The sequence below is a fragment of the Canis lupus genome, chromosome 38 (assembly GCF_048164855.1).
Source record: "Canis lupus baileyi chromosome 38, mCanLup2.hap1, whole genome shotgun sequence".
Taxonomy (NCBI): domain Eukaryota; kingdom Metazoa; phylum Chordata; class Mammalia; order Carnivora; family Canidae; genus Canis; species Canis lupus.
Genome location: NC_132875.1, coordinates 17,580,971 through 17,599,646, shown reverse-complemented (window position 1 = coordinate 17,599,646; position 18,676 = coordinate 17,580,971). Strand labels below are relative to the sequence as shown.

General features: G+C 36.2%; 1 protein-coding gene across 4 annotated transcripts; it reads right to left on the bottom strand.

Annotated features, from left to right (window-relative positions):
- Positions 1-494: 494 nt before the first annotated feature.
- Positions 495-4,867, bottom strand: RGS1 (regulator of G protein signaling 1). 4 transcript variants are annotated; one of them, XM_072814435.1, is made up of 5 exons: positions 4,736-4,867; positions 4,161-4,241; positions 3,677-3,741; positions 2,101-2,264; positions 495-1,337 (listed from the first exon to the last, which is right to left on the bottom strand). In XM_072814435.1, exons 1-5 carry the CDS (start codon positions 4,762-4,764, stop codon positions 1,152-1,154), a joined length of 525 nt encoding a protein of 174 aa, XP_072670536.1. In that variant the 5' UTR covers positions 4,765-4,867; the 3' UTR covers positions 495-1,151. The 4 variants fall into 4 exon arrangements, with proteins under 4 accessions (XP_072670536.1, XP_072670537.1, XP_072670534.1 ...); XM_072814436.1 differs by having other exon boundaries at positions 3,677-3,738; XM_072814433.1 differs by having other exon boundaries at positions 4,628-4,858.
- Positions 4,868-18,676: the final 13,809 nt, after the last annotated feature.

Here is an 18,676-nt window from a genome sequence, read left to right as displayed (position 1 = left end):
ATCCCTTCAAGATTCTGATTCAGTTTGGGATAGGGCCCTGAAAAAGGTGGTGATTGTGGTTATTTTTAAAACATCCTAAGTAGTTTGACAACTAAATTTGGGGACTAGTGATTTATTCTGAGTCTCAGCTTTCACAAGATTGCTATGAACATTGAGTTTTCTCAACTTAAATCACAATGAAATATTAATTGTTAATTAGATTACTTCTTGAAATTACTCTTCCATCCCCTTTTTAAAGACTTCTTCAATTTTTCATCAGTTTGAAGCTTGACTATATGAGAGCATATTTGTTTGCTTGTAATGCATTATGATAGCAAAGAGAAAACTAATGAACTCTTTCCAATAGATACATATAATACTTTAGTATGGGATTAATTTCCTGATAATTTTAGATGTTGAAGAAATGATAGAGTAGAAGAGCCTTGCTTGAGTTTTTGTTAAATGTGAGGAATAAATACTCATTTCTAAAAATGGCAAATAAATGTAAAGAGAAATAGCTTCTATATATTTTTAATACAAAACTCATTTATTATGGCACTGTGATAATTTAATTTACAAATAAATTCTCACTTCCCAGTTTAAGAGCAATAGTTTAAGTTAAATACATTATTCTCTTCTTCATCTCTTTCAAACCAAAAGCAAACAAAAAATATAAAACACCAAAAACCCTTGCAAGCATCAATAATAGCAACGGTGGTTGCAAACACATATTTTCCAAATAGCTATCCCAGTTAGAGATCTCAGCAGTTCAATGCAATCTCTATATAATAATATGTAGCATAAATATCAGTTGACCTTAAAGCTTATAGCATGTTTTAATCGGTTTCAAAACCTTTATTCACAGTTTCTGTGTAACTGGAGTTACCTGGCCTTCTCAGTACTGAGGGATTTTCTGACATGTCCACTTTTTTTTTTTTTTTTTTTTTAATGACAGTACCACAGTATCTCCTTCTTTCTACTGTCTCTTCTTGCTTATGTGCCTTTAACCCTGAGCCTGGATAACTTCCATGTTAATCCATTTTGAGTCATTTGCTCTTCTCTTGGGCCTGTGGAGTCACTCAAAAGGGCCAGGTTGTTCACCCAGGGAGCCATAACTGGAGCATTCCTTCTGTCCTTGATATGATCTTCAATTCTCTCCAGCCCGGAACTGGTCACTTTAGACTATTAGCCTGAAGTTCATTCAGAAGATTTAAATATATATTTGATTTGAGAAATCTGGGATAGGAATCCTTTTCCATAAGAGTATATATAATTTTTTGGGCTTCATCAAAACACGTAGGGGTTGGTGCTTTAATCTTCTTGGCTGTAGATTCTCGAGTGTGAAAGTCAATGTTGATCTAAAAAGAAATACTAATTAATACGTACTTCCAATTTATTGCACATTTTGTGATGTGACTATGTTTGTTGAAACATCTCAAGACAATGGCATTAAGCCCTCAGTGATATCAGTTCAAATATCTCTTACATGCCTTCTCTCAACCAACTCTATACTAGGTGTGAAGGAAGTAAAAAGAAATATCACACACACAAAAAATCTTTGCTCCAAGTTAGCTCATAGTATAGTTGGGAGATGCAAAAGAGACAGACATGAAAAATTTAAATATCCATACAAGGTGATACATGTATCAGAAGAGTGATGTGGTCATTTAAAATTCATAGGAGAGGACACCTTGTGTAGCTATTTTTTGCTTGAACCAAGAATATTTAACTGGAATGGGGGCACTACTACTAACTGAAAATATCTCTGTTGCTATAATTGTATGTATTACACTAATCTGTATTTTATCCTAATGTAAGATGAGCTAACTCATTCAAGACATTCTGACATGTAATTCTGGCTAGTAACACTGGTACTCCTTACCCCATCTCTATCATGCTAGCTAATTTTGCAAAACCAATCTTTTCATTCTACTGTCTTGAAATATTCAAAGATATAGAAAATTAGCTTATTATTGCACTGAACTATATGAACATACCTAAACATTTAGCAGTGAAATTATAATACTTAAAAAAGATCTAATCTTGCTATGTATGCAGAATGCTATTTCTGCATCTAAGTTCCTTTACACATAAACTGATGATAACGAAGATAATACTTACTTGTTTAGCAGCATCTGAATGCACAAAAGCTTTATATATTTTCTCCGCTTTGCGATGCAAAAGATCAGACTCTGTTTTTTTATAGTCTTCACAAGCCAGCCAGAACTCAATGTTCTCCTCACTGAACTCAGACTTTAGGAAACTTCTGAAGACATCTTGACCAACTAAAAATAAAGGGTGAGAGGTGAGATAATTAAATTATTTGAGCCAATAAACGAATACCTTAAAGAAGAAATTTGTGAGAAAAATACTACTGAGTTGTCTAGGCTCAAAGGTAAGATACGGCTAATGCTGAAGAAACAGCTGTGCGTAATTCATAAAGATGAGACAATCTCAGAGATTCCTTCACTGATAGTTTATCTGGGGCCAGACAAACCCATCCACCGTCACACAGCTGCTAGCAATGGCTACAGAACTGTGCTTTGCTTCCATCTATTAATTAAGTTGAAATTCTGCTCTTGTGATAACAAAACAATCTCTTTTCTTATAAATACCAACTCCTAGCCAGACTGTAGATTATTTTAGGGAAGCAAACATTGACGAAGGTCATTTACATCATGTTTATTATTAACAAATATAAATTCCAAAAAAAAAAAAAAACCCAAAAAATATAAATTCCCCATCCAATCCCTATCAGTCAGGAAATGTGCTGATATGCTGATTCTATTTGCTGGTGTTACTGAGGCTTTTTGATGGGCCATTTCTACCATTTATTTGTTTGGTTGGATTGTAAACTAAGTCAGATGATAAGAGGGATGAACCACATTGAACTACTTGACACCCTAAGTAGGGATTAAGAGTGTTTGTGGGGAAAAGAGGATTAAATTCTTCCTCTAGATAAAGACCACACTGCTTATTCAAACCTCTGAGTGAGATCCTAATCCCAAGAGAATTGCAATGCCCACGATGAGGGAAAGGCAAGCTGATTTCACTCCACCTTCTCTTATCAGAAACTCCCCACAAGACTGTTTAAAAATTCTTTTTATCATATCTGTGTTATCATGTATCATGTTATATATAATGCAATTAAATATTGTGTTTCTCAACTTCCTTCAAAGCAGCAAGGCACGTGTCCTTGGTTTTGAATCCTTAGTGCTTCTAAACTGCTTACCACATAAAAGTAGGCTAAATGAGTCAATGAATGAATGAAGGAGAGAATGAAAATAATAAAATAGTCAATTGACCTAATGTATCTTACTTCTTACATCCAACAATTACAAAAATACATTCTAGAGGTAGCTTTCAGAATGGTCATAAGTTGAGATGTTTGGTTTACTTTTAAAAACTTGAAACTTCAGGACCCCAGCATAGCTTTAAATTTTGCTCCTATAATGATCCATGGAAATACCTAATTGTCTCAGCAAATTTGTCTGAAGGACAGTGGCGGACTGTGTGCGAGGTCAACATCACACTACAATGAGGAATAATATGCTGAAGCTATTAGTGACTACAGAAAAACTGGAATACAACTTTTTATATACTCTTCTATCCAGAACACTACGTTTTAATGAAGTCATTCGGTCTAATAGTGTACTGAGGTAAACCTAAAAACATTTAGTAAGTTAATCATACTTACTTTGGTTTGCAAGTAGTTTTTCCAGAGATTGAGACCACTGCATTACTTCATTAACAGAGAGTCTGCTGGGACAAAATTCACATAAATTAGTCAGATATTTTTTGTGTGTGTAATCACAAATGATATCAGAATGGCTGCTATATTTTGATAACTCCAGGAACTAAGATTCTAGTTCTATAAGTTTTCTTAAAATTTATCTGTAAGAAAACAAAACTTCCTTTAGAATGACTATCGTTATGAAAATATCTGTCAGTAGAACGTGAAGAAATCTAAATACATATACTGTAGCAGTATAATAAATAGCAAATTATGTACACACACGTTGGTACTTAATTTACGTTGGTACTAATGTAGTCTACTTTCATTTGGCTTGTTACTTAAAATAAACAAACTCTAGCATGTGCAGTATTAATCACTTGCTAGAATATAGAGCTAATACACAGGCTGCTCTTAAAATGATAGTTCAGCATATTAGCATACATACATGTCTTTGGATTTAGAAGGTTTAATTCCAGATTCCAGATGTGGGATCATAGATCTCAGGTATGCTTTCACATCCATTCCACTACAAAAGATACAAACATGAATATTCATATTTACTCAGTAGAATACATTTCATTTGCACAAGGAACATGAAATAAACTTCTCCAAGGAACAAGGCAATAATAAAAATAGTTGTTACAACATTTTCCTATGTTAAGCTTGAGCTAATTTTTACAAGCCAAAGTCTGCAAAAATTTCCACATAATCTAACGCCCTGTCACGAATCATTTAAAAATTTTTTAAAATACAACTAAATGTATAATACATATATTATATATACACATCAGCTAATTTCTCTGATTTAGTTAACTAAATGCTCATATTTTTTTCCCGTTCATTCTCAATCCTTCTGCCATTAAAGATAATCTAAGTCAAACATTCACAAAATGAGACATCAAGTGAACTTACAAAGTCTTTGGCCTCTTTTTATGCGTTTTATCATCTAGAAGTGAATGATCAGTTTCTTTCAATTCCTTTGGATTAGCAGAGAAGAACATTCCTGGCATTTTGTCTAACCTTGGTGTGGAGATGCCTGCTGCTCGCATAGTCCTCACTCGGCAAATATCTGCTCGTCAACGTCTCTGCTGCTTTATATAGTAAAGGCAAACAGGCTCTTGCTGTTCAAATGAGTCTGTTTATCAAGTGATGTTACCACAGGCACTGGAAGTTCCCTCTTTCTTGGTGTGTTATGACGTGTATCTTGAAAAAAAAGAAGCATACAGTGATGTCTTGTGGTAGAAACTTAACCAAATGAGTATAGGTCACTTGATTAAAAAGAAAGAAAGAAAAGTAAGCACACAGAGGCACACACACATATACCACATGCCTAAAGTATTAGCAGGATCAGTCTTTGGTTCTAGGAGATGTCTGTTTCTTCATAAAAATTGCATATTTCAGTAAAATATTTCTTTTAGTGTATTTATTGTATCACACAGAAACTCAATATTAGAGATGTATCCCCTCAATGTTTTGAATATTCCTTGATTATAAAATTCCTCTGATCACAGTATTTTAAAGAATTCTTTTTTTTTTCCCAGAAAGTAGTGTAAATAAATATCTTTCTGTTTGACTATTTGTGTATATATCTGGTAGGAAGGAGAGTTATGAGAGGTTATCTTAACTTTTCCCCACTCCACCTCCCATCTCTTATTTCTGTTGCAAGAAATTTCTATTTGTGTTTTCCAAAGTGTGTGCTACAGAGTCTGCTGGTGATATACAAGATAACTTTAAGGGGTTCATGAATATTAATATTTACCAGGAATATAATTAATATATCAATCTGTGATTTTTTTTGTATATTACTGCTTAGGATAAGAATAAAGGAAAATTAAACAAACCTATAAATACATAAAAGTATAGTTAACACACTAACATAATATATAAATATAATGATACCAAAAAAATGACACAGTATCAAAAGAGAACCACTTAAGGTAAAATGAGAGTATATTTGGACAGGCCAATAAAGTCTACTTCTTAGGTTATGATGATCTTCCAAATTTTGGCAGTATCTCTGGAGACAGCTAGTCTAGCTTAAATTTAAGATTAAAGATTAAAAAACAAACAACCCCGCCCCCCCCCAAAAAAAACTCTGAGAATTTAAATCCAATGAATTAGGTGACTGACTACTCACTGATCAACAAAGAGAGGTGAATGCAATGTAAGCTTTTATAGAGTTTATCTATAGAGTGTGCATATTTATGGTGTCCAGTTTAACGTAAACCTCCTCTGGTTTTTGTCACTGAAAAGACCAAACGAATTTTATACAGAGAGGCTTCTGGTGGTATGATGTACAGTTGATAAAGAAGAGAGTACTACTTTTCCTATCTTGGTTCTATCATCAAGATAAAAAATAAGTGAAGAAATCACATTTAAAATATTTGAAAATTTGCTTACTACATGCTCACAAATATGTATATTATGTTGTGTGTGCAAGCATCATTTGATGTTTGAAAGATAACATGATGCAGACAGAGAGCCAGTGAGATGAGCCAGCCACTCTGAAAGTGACCCAAACAAAACTGATGGGGCTTCAAGACTGCTGACAGAAAGGCATTTGTAAATTTCTTGTGGTTCAGTCTATATTTACTTTTCTGTTAACATCTTCAACATTGCTCACATTGGTTTATCTGGTAACCTTTCATTTCTCTAGATAATGTAGGTACATCATGTTAGAAAAACAAAATTTATGGGCACCTCGGTGGCTCAGTGGTTGAGCCTTTGGTTCAGGGCATGGTCCCAGGGTCCTGGGATTGAGTCCCGCATTGGGATCCCTGCAGGGGAGAAAAAAGAAAAAAATTAACATTTATTTTTAATGGCCCGTTATTATTGTTATCCAAATATACTGACAACGTACAGAGTATGTTTCTGCAACTATAATTCTTCGGATGTGAATTAACAGTATCAAGTATCAGGACAACAGCAGCAGCAACGGCAGCAAAGGTTAGGGGGCAACATAGGTTTGGGAAATTAAGATTAAATAAAGTTCTTAAATTGGTTAAGGCAGATTTTCGGAGAGCCTTTAAAATGTTAATGGACATCTGTCGGTCTCTAAAAGGAGTGTAAAATATGCAGCAGTTTCCTTACATTTTTGAGAACAGAATCCTCATTAGGTCGGGAATATAGTCTGCAGAAATAATATTTTCTGAATAAATTAGGAAAACTCTGGTCTGAGATAGAAGTAAATTTTCACTTCATCTATTAATAATTCTTTTTTTAATGTTATTTATTTATTCATGAGAGACACACAGAGAGAGGCAGAGATATAGGCAGAGGGAGAAGCAGGCTCCTGTGGGGACCTGACGCAGAACTCGATCCCAGGACTGTGGGATCACGACCTGAGCTGACGAGAGATGCTCAACTACTGAGCCACCCAGGCCTCCCTATTAATAATTCTTTTATACTGATTTTTTGCTACCTACATACTGACTTTCAGTTCAGGCATTTGCAAGCAAGTACTTGCATATAATTGCATACTTCCAAGCCCAAATAGAGAAACTCCTGATAGAGGGCGTCCTCCTAAAATTCCAATGTCACAAATGATTGTTGAAGTCAACTCCAGGGCAAGATAATGTAGCTGGTCTCTCCAAGGCTGCTTGCTAGCACATGCAAAGCATGTACACATGCCAGAGCTAGGCAAATTTGATGGGGCTGGATCAGCAAGGACTGATAAGTCCATGGCAGGGCATTGAAAATTCTCTATGAATCTTATAGTATCACTGTCTGGCCCCTCTTTGTGAAATTCATTAAGAAAAGACAAATATTAGGGGCCCAGAGTGGCTCAGTTGGTTAAGCATCCACCTTTAGCTTGGATCCTGGTTCCAGGGTCCAGCCCCACATGGGGTTCCCTGCTCAGCAGAGACCTTGCTTCTTCCTCTCCCTCTGCCACTCCCCCAGCTTGTGCACCCCTCTCTCTCTGTCAAATAAATAAATAAAAGCTTAAAAAAAAGACAAATCATAAAATAGTAACTTTACTGAACCCATCACTTTGGTTGAAACTGGAGGATTTGATTAAAAGCCAATAGAAGAAACAGTGGCTTTCATAAACACAGGCTGGTTTGTATACTTCCTATGTGAAATTGTGCATAAGTAACTGATCTGGAGTCTTAAGGAAAGGAATATTGCTTGTGGTCTTAGTGTTATTTAAAAGAAATTAGCAGACTAGTTTTAGAGCAATTTAGGTTTACAGGAAAGCTGAGAGGAAAGTACAGAGAGTTTCTATATACTCTCTCCACTTCCCACAGCCTTCCCCACCATCAACATCCCGCATCAGTGTGGTATATTTGTTAATGAACCTGCACTGACACATCGTTATCACCCAAAGTCCTTAGTAGACATTATGGTTTCCTCTGATGGTGTGCATTGTACGGGTTTTGACAAATGTATAATGACACGTATCCACCATCATAGTATCAAACAGAATAGTTTCCCTGCCTTAAAAATCCCAGTGTTATATTTTAAAATATCTAGGAGATTGGTTCAATAAGACAGTTCTGATTATGGATATCAATTGTCATGAGGAGAATTTTAATTATTTTTGCTGAGTTGATTTTACATTTTGGTTCCAATCACTCCAGCCACCTGAATCTTAGGGAATGCTTTGCTATATGACTTTTTCAAACTTGGTATTGACTAAACTGATTTTGAACCTTTATAATATTGCTGAAATTTTGTTGTGGACGTTAGGAATTATGGGGAAAAGGACATAATGAGTCTGAGGTTGTATCTTAAAAATAAAAAGTCAGTGACATGAACAGAAATTTTGATTCATTAAGACAAAATGTCTTCAGGGGTCCCTGGGATGGCTCAGTCGGTGAAGCTCCAACTCTTCATTTTGGTTTAGGTCATGATCTTAGGGTGAGGGGATTGAGCCTTACATTTGTTAAGCCTAGAGCCTGCTTAAAAAAAAAAATTTTCTCTCTCTCTCTCTCCCTCTGCACCACCTTCCCCTGCCCTGGCCCACCCCACAAACTCACTCTATCTTAAAAATTTTTTAAATTAAATTAAGTTTTAAAAAGATCTGGGTTTAACAAACTATAGCTGCAGTCCTACAGGGTATCAGATATCAGCACTGCAAATAGAAAGATGAATGGATCTCTGTCCTAAGGAGTTTACAGTATAGTAAGTGTGTATTTAAGCAAGTAGTCAAAGTGAAAAGTGTCATCAAAGAGGAATGTGTAGGAAAAATAATTGAGTCTGGATGTGCAGGACAGAAAAGAATGCTGTTGCCATTTATTACAAAATCAGGATGTATCTATTCTCTGCCTGCTTCTGCATTCCAGATCAACACCCATTGGAAAGTACAAAAGGACTGCAATGGAGAAACTGATCTTCAGCAAGTTGACACCTCTTCTATGTATACAGGTCATGGAGGAATGGATGCTATATGCAAACACAAAGCTTTGCAGAATTTAAAAGTGGCTCTGGAAGACTTTGTTGAATTAGCATAATCACTCAAGGGTTGAGTGAAGACAAAGGCTCACTGCTTTTTGGGCTCTTGCAACCTCCAGATTTATAGGTAGGGCTACCAAGAATGTTTCAGCTACATTTCGTAGAGTTTATTTGAAAAGCTTCAACAAAGGTAAATTTGGAAGGATCTTCCTCTATGTCTAGGTAGAGGGAAAGAATTAAACATTTTAGGCTTGCTTATGAGTTTTTTTTTTCTAAATGAAGAAGTCAGCTGAGAAGTTTTAGTAACAGAAGATATTTGCAACTTGGTGCAATTCAGTGATCTCAGTAAACGCAAATTGAGCAAGATAAGAATCTAGTTTCTTTTTCTCGCTCTGTTCTAATCTACTTATAGTCAACACCAAACACCTCTTTTCTATAATTTAAGTGATTATAAGAAAATCAGATGTGAGCCCTTCAGTGAACTGGGCTCATGTGATTCTAGAAATTTACTTTATTCACCTTAGAACTCATTTTGCCAATGAAGTTCTCATTAATAGGCCTATTTTTCCTTCATTCTTGAATGTACTGAAGACATCTTTGATCAATGTTATCTCTGATATACTTCCTTCATAAAAGACTCATTTCATTTATTATCACTCTATGATTAATAACCATTTCAACAAGGGAGAGTAGTCATGTCTGACTCTATTTGACTATGCTTTGCAAAAAAATTTGCAAGCACTGAAGCAAGTGTCTTGTTCCCAAGTTGAAAGAAATGGAAAACTAAATGCTATAAGAACACTGATACATTATTTGCAGTTGGACTGGAATGATATGTTATACAACACAGGACATAAATGCAAAAGCAGAGATACTCAAAGGTCAACAAAGAGAGGCAATTTGTAAAAATAAAGTATTTTTTAATTACTAGGGGACAACTTTGATAAATGGTTGTATTAATTTCTCAAACCTCACGTAACACTATTTCAGTGATTTGCCTTTGCTTTTACCACACACTGAAGTGGTTAACAACAGTAATTTATTCGCTTTGTTTTTCTCCATTCATTATGTAATTTCCCTAGAAAAACCTATCACATTTTCTTGACCTGCTTTGTTCTTTCCAAAGCTGTGGCACTTATTTCTCATGACTCCACTAACTACACTTTCTTCATGTATTCTCTAATGTTTTGCTTTTGTGTTTGTTTAGTTTTACCAAGTATTGGTGTCAAATATAGTGGGCATTGATTTTATAACAAATGTTATGCTCAACATAAGCCATGCTCTTCCTACTTGAGTTAGCATGTTGAAGTCAATAGATAGTAACTCTTAGCATGATTCTACTCTTACTGTAGGTATACACGGTCTGTGGTGTTCCACACTTCCTGTGTTTGCCCAGTTTTTTACAAATAGGCTTGATTTATTCATTTGTTTTTCTTTTTTTAATTCTTAATTAAATGAAAGGCTTTGAGCCCATTGAATCCTAATGACATGTTAATCTTGCTGCTTTTCAAAAGGCTGTGGGTGCAATACCAAGCTATAACTTTGGCCTGTTTTTTTTTTTTTTTGTGAGTTTGATCAAATCAGCTAACTTCTTGTCAGTTTCCTTTGTATAGAAGTCAAAGGTGGTCATGAAGCAACTTGCAGTGTTGGCAGTGCTGTTGAGACATTTTTGCTCCTTTTGAGATTCTGTAGGGATCAAAAAATTAGACTCAGGAAAATCAGGATTTAGATAGCATTTGTGATAGGTAGCATGTTTTCCATTTTTATTTTATGTAAAGCCCTCTGTCTAGACTTCTCCTTCCTAAAACTTAGTAAATTTGGCAGCCCAACTGCTGTAGGTCCTCGGGGCTCCTCCAGGGATTGTGGCTCTGCATTGGCTAGGCCAATCTTCCAGACTATTTCTTTTTCTATCAATTTTTGTTTGGGGGCACCTGGCTGGCTTGGTCAGTGGAGCATGAGATTCTGGATCTAGGGGATGTAGATTATAGCTTCACGTTGGGTATAGAGATTACTTAAAAATAATTTTAAAAAATCTAAAAGATATTTGTCACAAATCTCCTTTTCTCGTAGCTAAGGTATTTCTGGAAACTAAGATGCTAAACAGTGTTTAAATGTATCTTCAGATGTTAATGATATAGAAATATTATAGACTTCTGATAACCCTAATCTAATTTTCTTGGCATCTGCCTTCTACAGATACTCATAGCTGGAAATATTGATCACTCCCAACTGCAGTTTCTGAGCCAATCCATAATGAGGCTAGAAAGAATAAAGTTATTTCAGTTTGAATTTGAACTGGTAAAAAGTTCCTGCTCTGGAGTCCATTTTTAGGATGGGATTTTCAAGGTTACAAATTTCAACAACCCCATTTTGAGTATTAAGTTAACTTAGACAAACAGTAAGATGATGGGATGTATTGTAGAAGTACCTTAAGTAATATTGGCCAGGAAAAGCTACAAACTGGAGAAACATGGCTGCCACCAACTATGAAACTTATATCCCATAGTTCTAAAGGTAGCAGACTCCTAAAAGTTCTTCTGGCTTCTTATCTCTGTTTTCTTCTATGTGCTTTGTTTTGTCTTGGGTTTGTAGAAACAGAAAACCAGGGCAATATATTTTGTGGGAACAAAGCTCATAACCTTGTTCTATCTTTTGCCTCAGATATTAAGGAAGATCAGGAGATACAATTTGCTATATGTTTCTGTTATTTTCTTTGTAAAAACCAGGTAACTTTTACCTTGAGAAATTTTTGTCTTCTCTGTTTTGTCATTATAAGTTTTAAGTTCTATTTTATCTGGATTTGATGTCTTGTTTATTATTCTTTAGCTTTTTCCTCTTGTTGAGTTTGTTTCGACCAGGTTCTTAGCTGAGATAGTAAGATATTAACACACTAAAAACAGCACAGAAATATTAAAAGCAGCCTGGTTTGTGTGGGAATTTGTTCCATTTTTCTAGTGTGGGGTTTCTTTTTTTTCACATTTTGTTTAAGCAAGATTGAGATATATTTGCCTTCTGCATATGAAAGCGTGAATGGGCAATGGAAGAAAAAGTGAAATTATTAGCAATGATTAGACTAAATTATAGCAAGAGGTTGGACATAAGCAAGAAAGCAGGGAAGCAAGGTCAGAATGGGAAAGGAGTGGAAATGTCACAGTGGGACTGGCAATGTGCATGACCAACTCTGAAACTGATTTGTCTCTCTTCTTGCTTCCCTGTTTACTATGCAACAGCAATTGATTCCCAAGAAAACTGAAACCTCTTTAGAATATGGTAGTTGCATCATGACTTACATGATCCTACTTAATCCTGGGGGTCCCTGGGTGGCGCAGCGGTTTGGCGCCTGCCTTTGGCCCAGGGCGCGATCCTGGAGACCCGGGATCGAATCCCACATCGGGCTCCCGGTGCATGGAGCCTGCTTCTCCCCCTGCCTGTGTCTCTGCCTCTCTCTCTCTCTGTGACTATCATAAATAAATAATAAAAAAAAAAAAAAAAGAAAGAAAAATAACTCTTTAAAAAAAAAAAAAAAAAAAAAAAAAAAATCCTGGGAATCACATCTTTTACAAGTCTCTTGGAGCGCCTGACTGGCTCAGTCAGAAAAGCATGTGACTCTTGATTTTGGGGTCATGAGTTCAAGTCCCATGTTGGTGTAGAGATGACTGAAATAAATAAACTTTAAAAATAATAAAAAATTAAAATATGGAACAAATATCTTGTAGATAGTTGCATATTATAATTAATCCTTTGCATCTTTAAGTGAATCATCATTCACCATGTAAAGAAATCAAAAGCTTCTGAGATGACCTAAAAATGATCAATACATTAGGATTTTGTTTCCTTTCTATATATTTCCTCCTGACTGGGGACACTCCCAAAGACAATGGAGGCCAAACACCAGGGAGAATGTCACCATTTCACTTTTGTTTCACTAAAAAAATGGATTTAAAACGTGATTCACTTCAGAACTATGAAGGAAGTTTCAAATTTTGAGTTGTATGTGTGGGGTTTTTTCCTAGTAGAATCCATATCTAACTATTAAATCAAACACCAGTCAATCCAGAGAAGGAAGATCTGGGCAGTGGATGTCTCCAAAACCAGAATAACAGACAGTTGTAGAATAGTTGTAAGAAGAGGATACTGACTCAGGTGTCTGTGATCTCACAAAAGTCTTTAAATCACCCATGATTACATCAAGTTAAGGTCTATCTTAACCACAGCCCAACTTGGTGGCCATAATTGATATTAATCATTGAATAAAACTATACTCCACTTTATGCAGTTGGCAGGCCATTATCCAAATTTGCTTATCCTTTCTCAGAATCACTGTTCAGTCTCCTTTTCCTATCCCTTTATCTTTCCTTTCCAGCTAAACCCCTTGCGTTTTTGTGCCAACATTTTTTGGCCCCCACTCCACTTTCCCTTTCTCTTTCTCTTTTCCTTTCTCTTTCCCCTTCCCTTCCCTTCCCTTCCCTTCCCTTCCCTTCCCTTCCCTTCCCTTCCCTTCCCTTCCCTTCCCTTCCCTCCCCTCCCCTCCCCTCCCCTCCCCTTCCCTACCCTTCCCTTCCTTTCCCTTCCCTTCCTTTCCCTTCTTTTTATTCGTCACTATCTTCATTGGCTTCTGAATGTGCAGATGGACAATGGCTACTGGATTTCGCCATGAAAACTTTACCTTTACTAACTGTTTTCCTTTGTGAAATTAGAAAAATAACAAAGCAAGTCAATGTGGAGTTGAAAGCTTCTGATGGTTCTGTCTCCTGAGCTCCGATAGAATCTATAATCTTTCAGTAAAACTCTACAAGTGAAGCAAATTTCTTCTACATAAACTTTTGTGTGATTTTAAATGGATAAGAATGAGTCTGTTTTGCTCAAATGTCCAGAACAATGTTTGGCACATATGAGGTACTAAAAGAAGTTGGCTAAAAAGGGGGTTAAGGGCTGAGGCTGACATTAATTTCTTCAACTATTATGCGTTTTGTATGCTAGTCACTCAGCTATGTATTCGGGAATCTAGAGGTGAATTGTATTCTGGGGAGAGACAAATAAATGGGAAATTTTAAAACGTGTTAATTGTACAATGTAAGGTTAGGCATAAAATGGAGGGTATTCGGGAGGACATAAGGTGGTATCTAATTCAGCATCAGTGGGGTAAAGAAAAATGTATTCATTCAACAAATAATACTCATTATGTGCCAGTTACTTTTCCAAGCACTTTAAAAGAGAACTGACTCAAGTGGCATATGCATTTTGCCCTTCACCCTTTTCCTTTCTGACATCTGCCTGAGCAGTTATGTTGCTATCATGTGGTTTTAAAAGGATGAAAGCCAGATGCTAAGGATGCCTGAGCAGAAATATAGAAGGATCTGAAGACCTGATGTGATCACAAAGTCACAGTTCCAGCCTGGTAAGGAGACCTCCAGGTCTCTTGTACATGACAAAAAGAGGACAATCAGACTTTATTGTCTCATCACATTATGTTCTGCTATTAATTTGTATTATTCTAAAATATATAGTCCATGTGATTTTTGCTATTGTTGTTTTGGTTTTTTGAATTTGTCCTTATTAATTTGAAGATTTGCATTTTTGTCCTGGAGGTTATCTTTATAGCTGTGACTTTATATTATACACTTTAACCTTTATTGCTTTAAATGGTGTCTGTAACTGACTACAAATTATAATCCATCAGTATATTCTACTTTTCCCACTTCTCTTCTTTCCCTCTCCAATGCAATTTTGCTATATCAGGTTTCGTAGCTTGACTCAATACTCTCAAGTACTTTTACCAGTATAACTTGACTTTCCTTAAGAAATATCATTTGACATCCAGCAATAAAGGAGAAGGAAATGAGCACATTCTTAGTTGCCTACACCCTCTTTCCCTTTCCAACATCTGTAGCTAGAACAGCAGTTCCTGAGTGATTGAGACATGAGGAAGTGCTGAAGTAATGTGGGTTCCAACCTTTCTGGAAGGAGTTCATGCTTCAGATAGAGATGAGGCAATAAAAAGTGTCTCCCATTTTTTTTCACATTGCTTTCTTTAGCAAGTCATATTCCCCACACCCCCAAAGCCAGAAGGGCTATCTTATAGCAGACTATTGGAGATTACCTTCAGCTTTTCAAGACGAGGTCCCCAAGCACCTGAGCAGCAGCACAAAACAAGATGTCTTATGTAGGAAACTGGCTATGTATTTGGGACTTCTCTAGATTCTAATCCACTATATCAGTCCATGAGGGCATTGAAAGTTCTGCTCACATCTTTTCCACTGTGGAGTTTTCTCTGCCTAGTCTAAACCCCAGCCCTCCACATGTGCCTGGGGGTGGCAAGGAAAATGGTTGATGTTGCAGCCCGCTTATTAAGGGCTCTTCCCTCCCCGAATTTTAATTCTTCTAGTCCTCTTTGCTTCTACAACAATCTGTTCCCTTTACATATATGACATTTTCCCAAAATTATTATGTTGAAAGAAATTCTTCGCTTCTATGTTTATTGCAGCATTATTTACAATAGACAAGACACAGAAACAACTTAAGTGTTCATTGAGCATTGGAAAGGGAAAGAGGGTGGAAGTGTGAATAAATAAATAAATATTCCATTGTACATATACACACATACACACAAACAGTGGAAGATTATTAAGCCATAAAAATGAAAGAATCCTGCCATTTATGACAATATGAATGAAACTTGAAGGCATTGTGCTAAGTCAAATAAGTCAGATAGAGAAACACAAATGCGGTGTGATCTCACTTACATGTAGAACCTAAAAAACCAAACCCATCGATACAGAGAATAGATTGGTGATTGCCAGAGGTGGGGGCTGGGGAATGGGAGAAATGGGTGAAGCCATACAAAGTACAAACTTCCAGTTATAAGATAAATAAGTCCTGGTGAGGCAAGTTACAGCATGATGGCTATAGTTAATAATACTCTGTTGTATATTTAAAAGTTACTAACAGTAGATCTTAAGGGTTCCTATCACAAGAAAAAAATTCTAACTATGGGAGGTGGTGTATATAATCCTTTTGCAATATATACATTTATCAAATCACGAAATTGCACCCAAACTAATACAATGCTATATATCAATTATACCTCATTAAAGCTGGAAAAATAAGACATCAAATATTTAAATAGTAAAACTTTTAGTAAGTGCTTATAGAAAAAAAAAAAAAGGAATGCTTTTGGTGTTTTTTGTTTTTATTTTCCTAGTTCTTTTATCAGGAGCAATATCCTGCCACTGCCTACTATGTTCTTCTCAGAAACAATGTTCTGAACTCTTACAGATTTAGTGAAACAATAGATAGGTACTGGGATTCCAAACAGAATTGACTTTTCTTTCCAGCCTCAGGAAGGAAGATATGCAGACCCTGCTATTTTACAGCATTAATAGCCAATACCTTTCATATTGTACTATTGTTTTGAAAGAAGCACTCCTTATTGCTATCATACCTCTTGCAGTGTCTTCAAAAATGAGAACAGAATATATTGTCAAGCTTAAATAACAATTGTAAAAAAAAAAAAAAAGGAGGCAACTAGTTTATAGGAAAGTTGCTTCAGTATTGTACTGAGCTTCCTGTTCTATACACATGATAAGGACCCAAGTCAGATGTGTCTGGTTATTAAAACTCACTTTTCCACCACACCTTCACCCCTAGTTCCCGAGAAAATAGATCACATTGAGCAGTAAGATTAGGTAAATTATATCTTTATTCTTTAAAGCAATTTATGAGATATATGTATATAATTACTCCTTTTTTAGATAAGGAAAGGTAGGCTCAGGGGGCTGTGTAACATACTCAAGATCACACAACTAATCATGGTAGTTAATAGAAAAGGACAGAGAATGTCCCCATCCCATGCTCAGGCCCTGTCTGCTTCTGTTCTCTGCACCAAGGAACAGCTCTCTCTAGCAACTGTCTTTCTTCACTTGGCTAATGGTCTATTCAGTGGAGTCTGCCTGTAGCTTGCTTCATCCCTCCAGAGGTCAGGAGGTCCAGCAGGCCTTGTCTTATTGGGGAAGACCTTTTCATTCCCCTAAACTCCACTTTCATTTTCTATTCCTTCCCCTTTTGAAAGAAGAGAAAACACATACATGCGCACATCATTAGTGCTTCTGAAAAAATTAAAATTAAAATCTCCCATCTAAAGTGATTTTCCCCTTCTTCTTTTTCTTCTTTTTTGGTCTTAGTGATAACACATTTTACATCCTGGTTAAGACTTTTCTGTTCATCCATAAGAGTTTAGGCTTTCATATCTTGAGGCTCTGCCTCTACCTTTCTCTTCAGGAATTGTGGTAAATGGGACAGATGGACGCACATTCTGTTTTCTCCTTTGAGGTTCAGTTATCATTGTCTAATATGACATTACCCCATCCAGTGCATTTTTTCATTCTATGTATTGTGGGTTCTGTTTCTAGAGTTTAATTTGTGTCTTCTTATGTCTTCCGTGTCTTTACTTAACATCTTCAATCTTCTAATGTTTTGAACACATGGGAAGCAGTTGTAAGAACTGTTCTGAGGTTCTTGTACCAGTGGTGTTTGTACTATTGCTGTGTGTGGTACTATCTGTATCATTTCTGCAGAAGTCTTTCAATTGATCTTCACCCTCAATATAGGTTGTAATTTCCAGACTTCTTTGAATGCCTGGTAATTTTTTATTGGATACCAGAAGTTATGATTTTACTTTTTTCAGGTGCTACTTTTTTTTTTTTCAATGCTATAAGTATTCTTAGATGGTTAGGTTGCCTGAGAACAGTTTAATTTTCCCAGGTTAGGCTTGGTTAGGTGGGATCAATGCCATGTTTTAGTGTGGGTTGGTTTTCCCTGTTTTTGAAGCAAGGCCCCTTTTAGTGTTCTACCCAGTATCTTTGAAATATTAGGTCTTCCACTCCGGCTTTTGGGACTAATTCTGCCTTTTGTAATTTCTGAGTATGATTCCCTCTTACGTTTTCAAGTGGTTCTCTCAAGTAGTTTATCACAGATAAGCGCTAATGAGTATTCAACCAACACTGAAGTGGAACCCTTTGCAAACTTTGTGGAGTCTTTTCTCTGTGTAGCTCATTCTTTTCTGGTATTTTTTCCTGCTGAGTTTAACTGCTTGGGTCTCTGAACTGCCAGCATTGTCTCCTCTCCAAGGAAATTACAGGGCTCTGCCTCAGGTCCCTCACCCTCCACCATAGCCAGGCCACTCTCTCCAGGTAGTAAACTGTGAACATAAGGTACGCATTTGTTTCCCATCTCTCAGGGATCACTGTCCTTTATTATCTGATGTCTTGAGCTCCCAAGAATAGTAAATGTTTGAATTAAGAAATCCCCAGCTTGGTGACACCCTTAAATGCGGTGATTACAGTTTTTATGTCATTTTTATGTTGATATCATTATTACCTAGCCCTAATCCTTCTTGCTATGACATTATGTGTTGATAGCAACACATTCATATAAAAATTTTATTCTTTTTCCATAGTCTTTTGATTGTTCTTTTTTTTTAAAGATTTTATTTATTTATTCATGAGAGACACAGAGAGAGGCAGAGACATAGGCAGAGGGAGAAGCAGGCTCTCCACAAGGAACCCGATG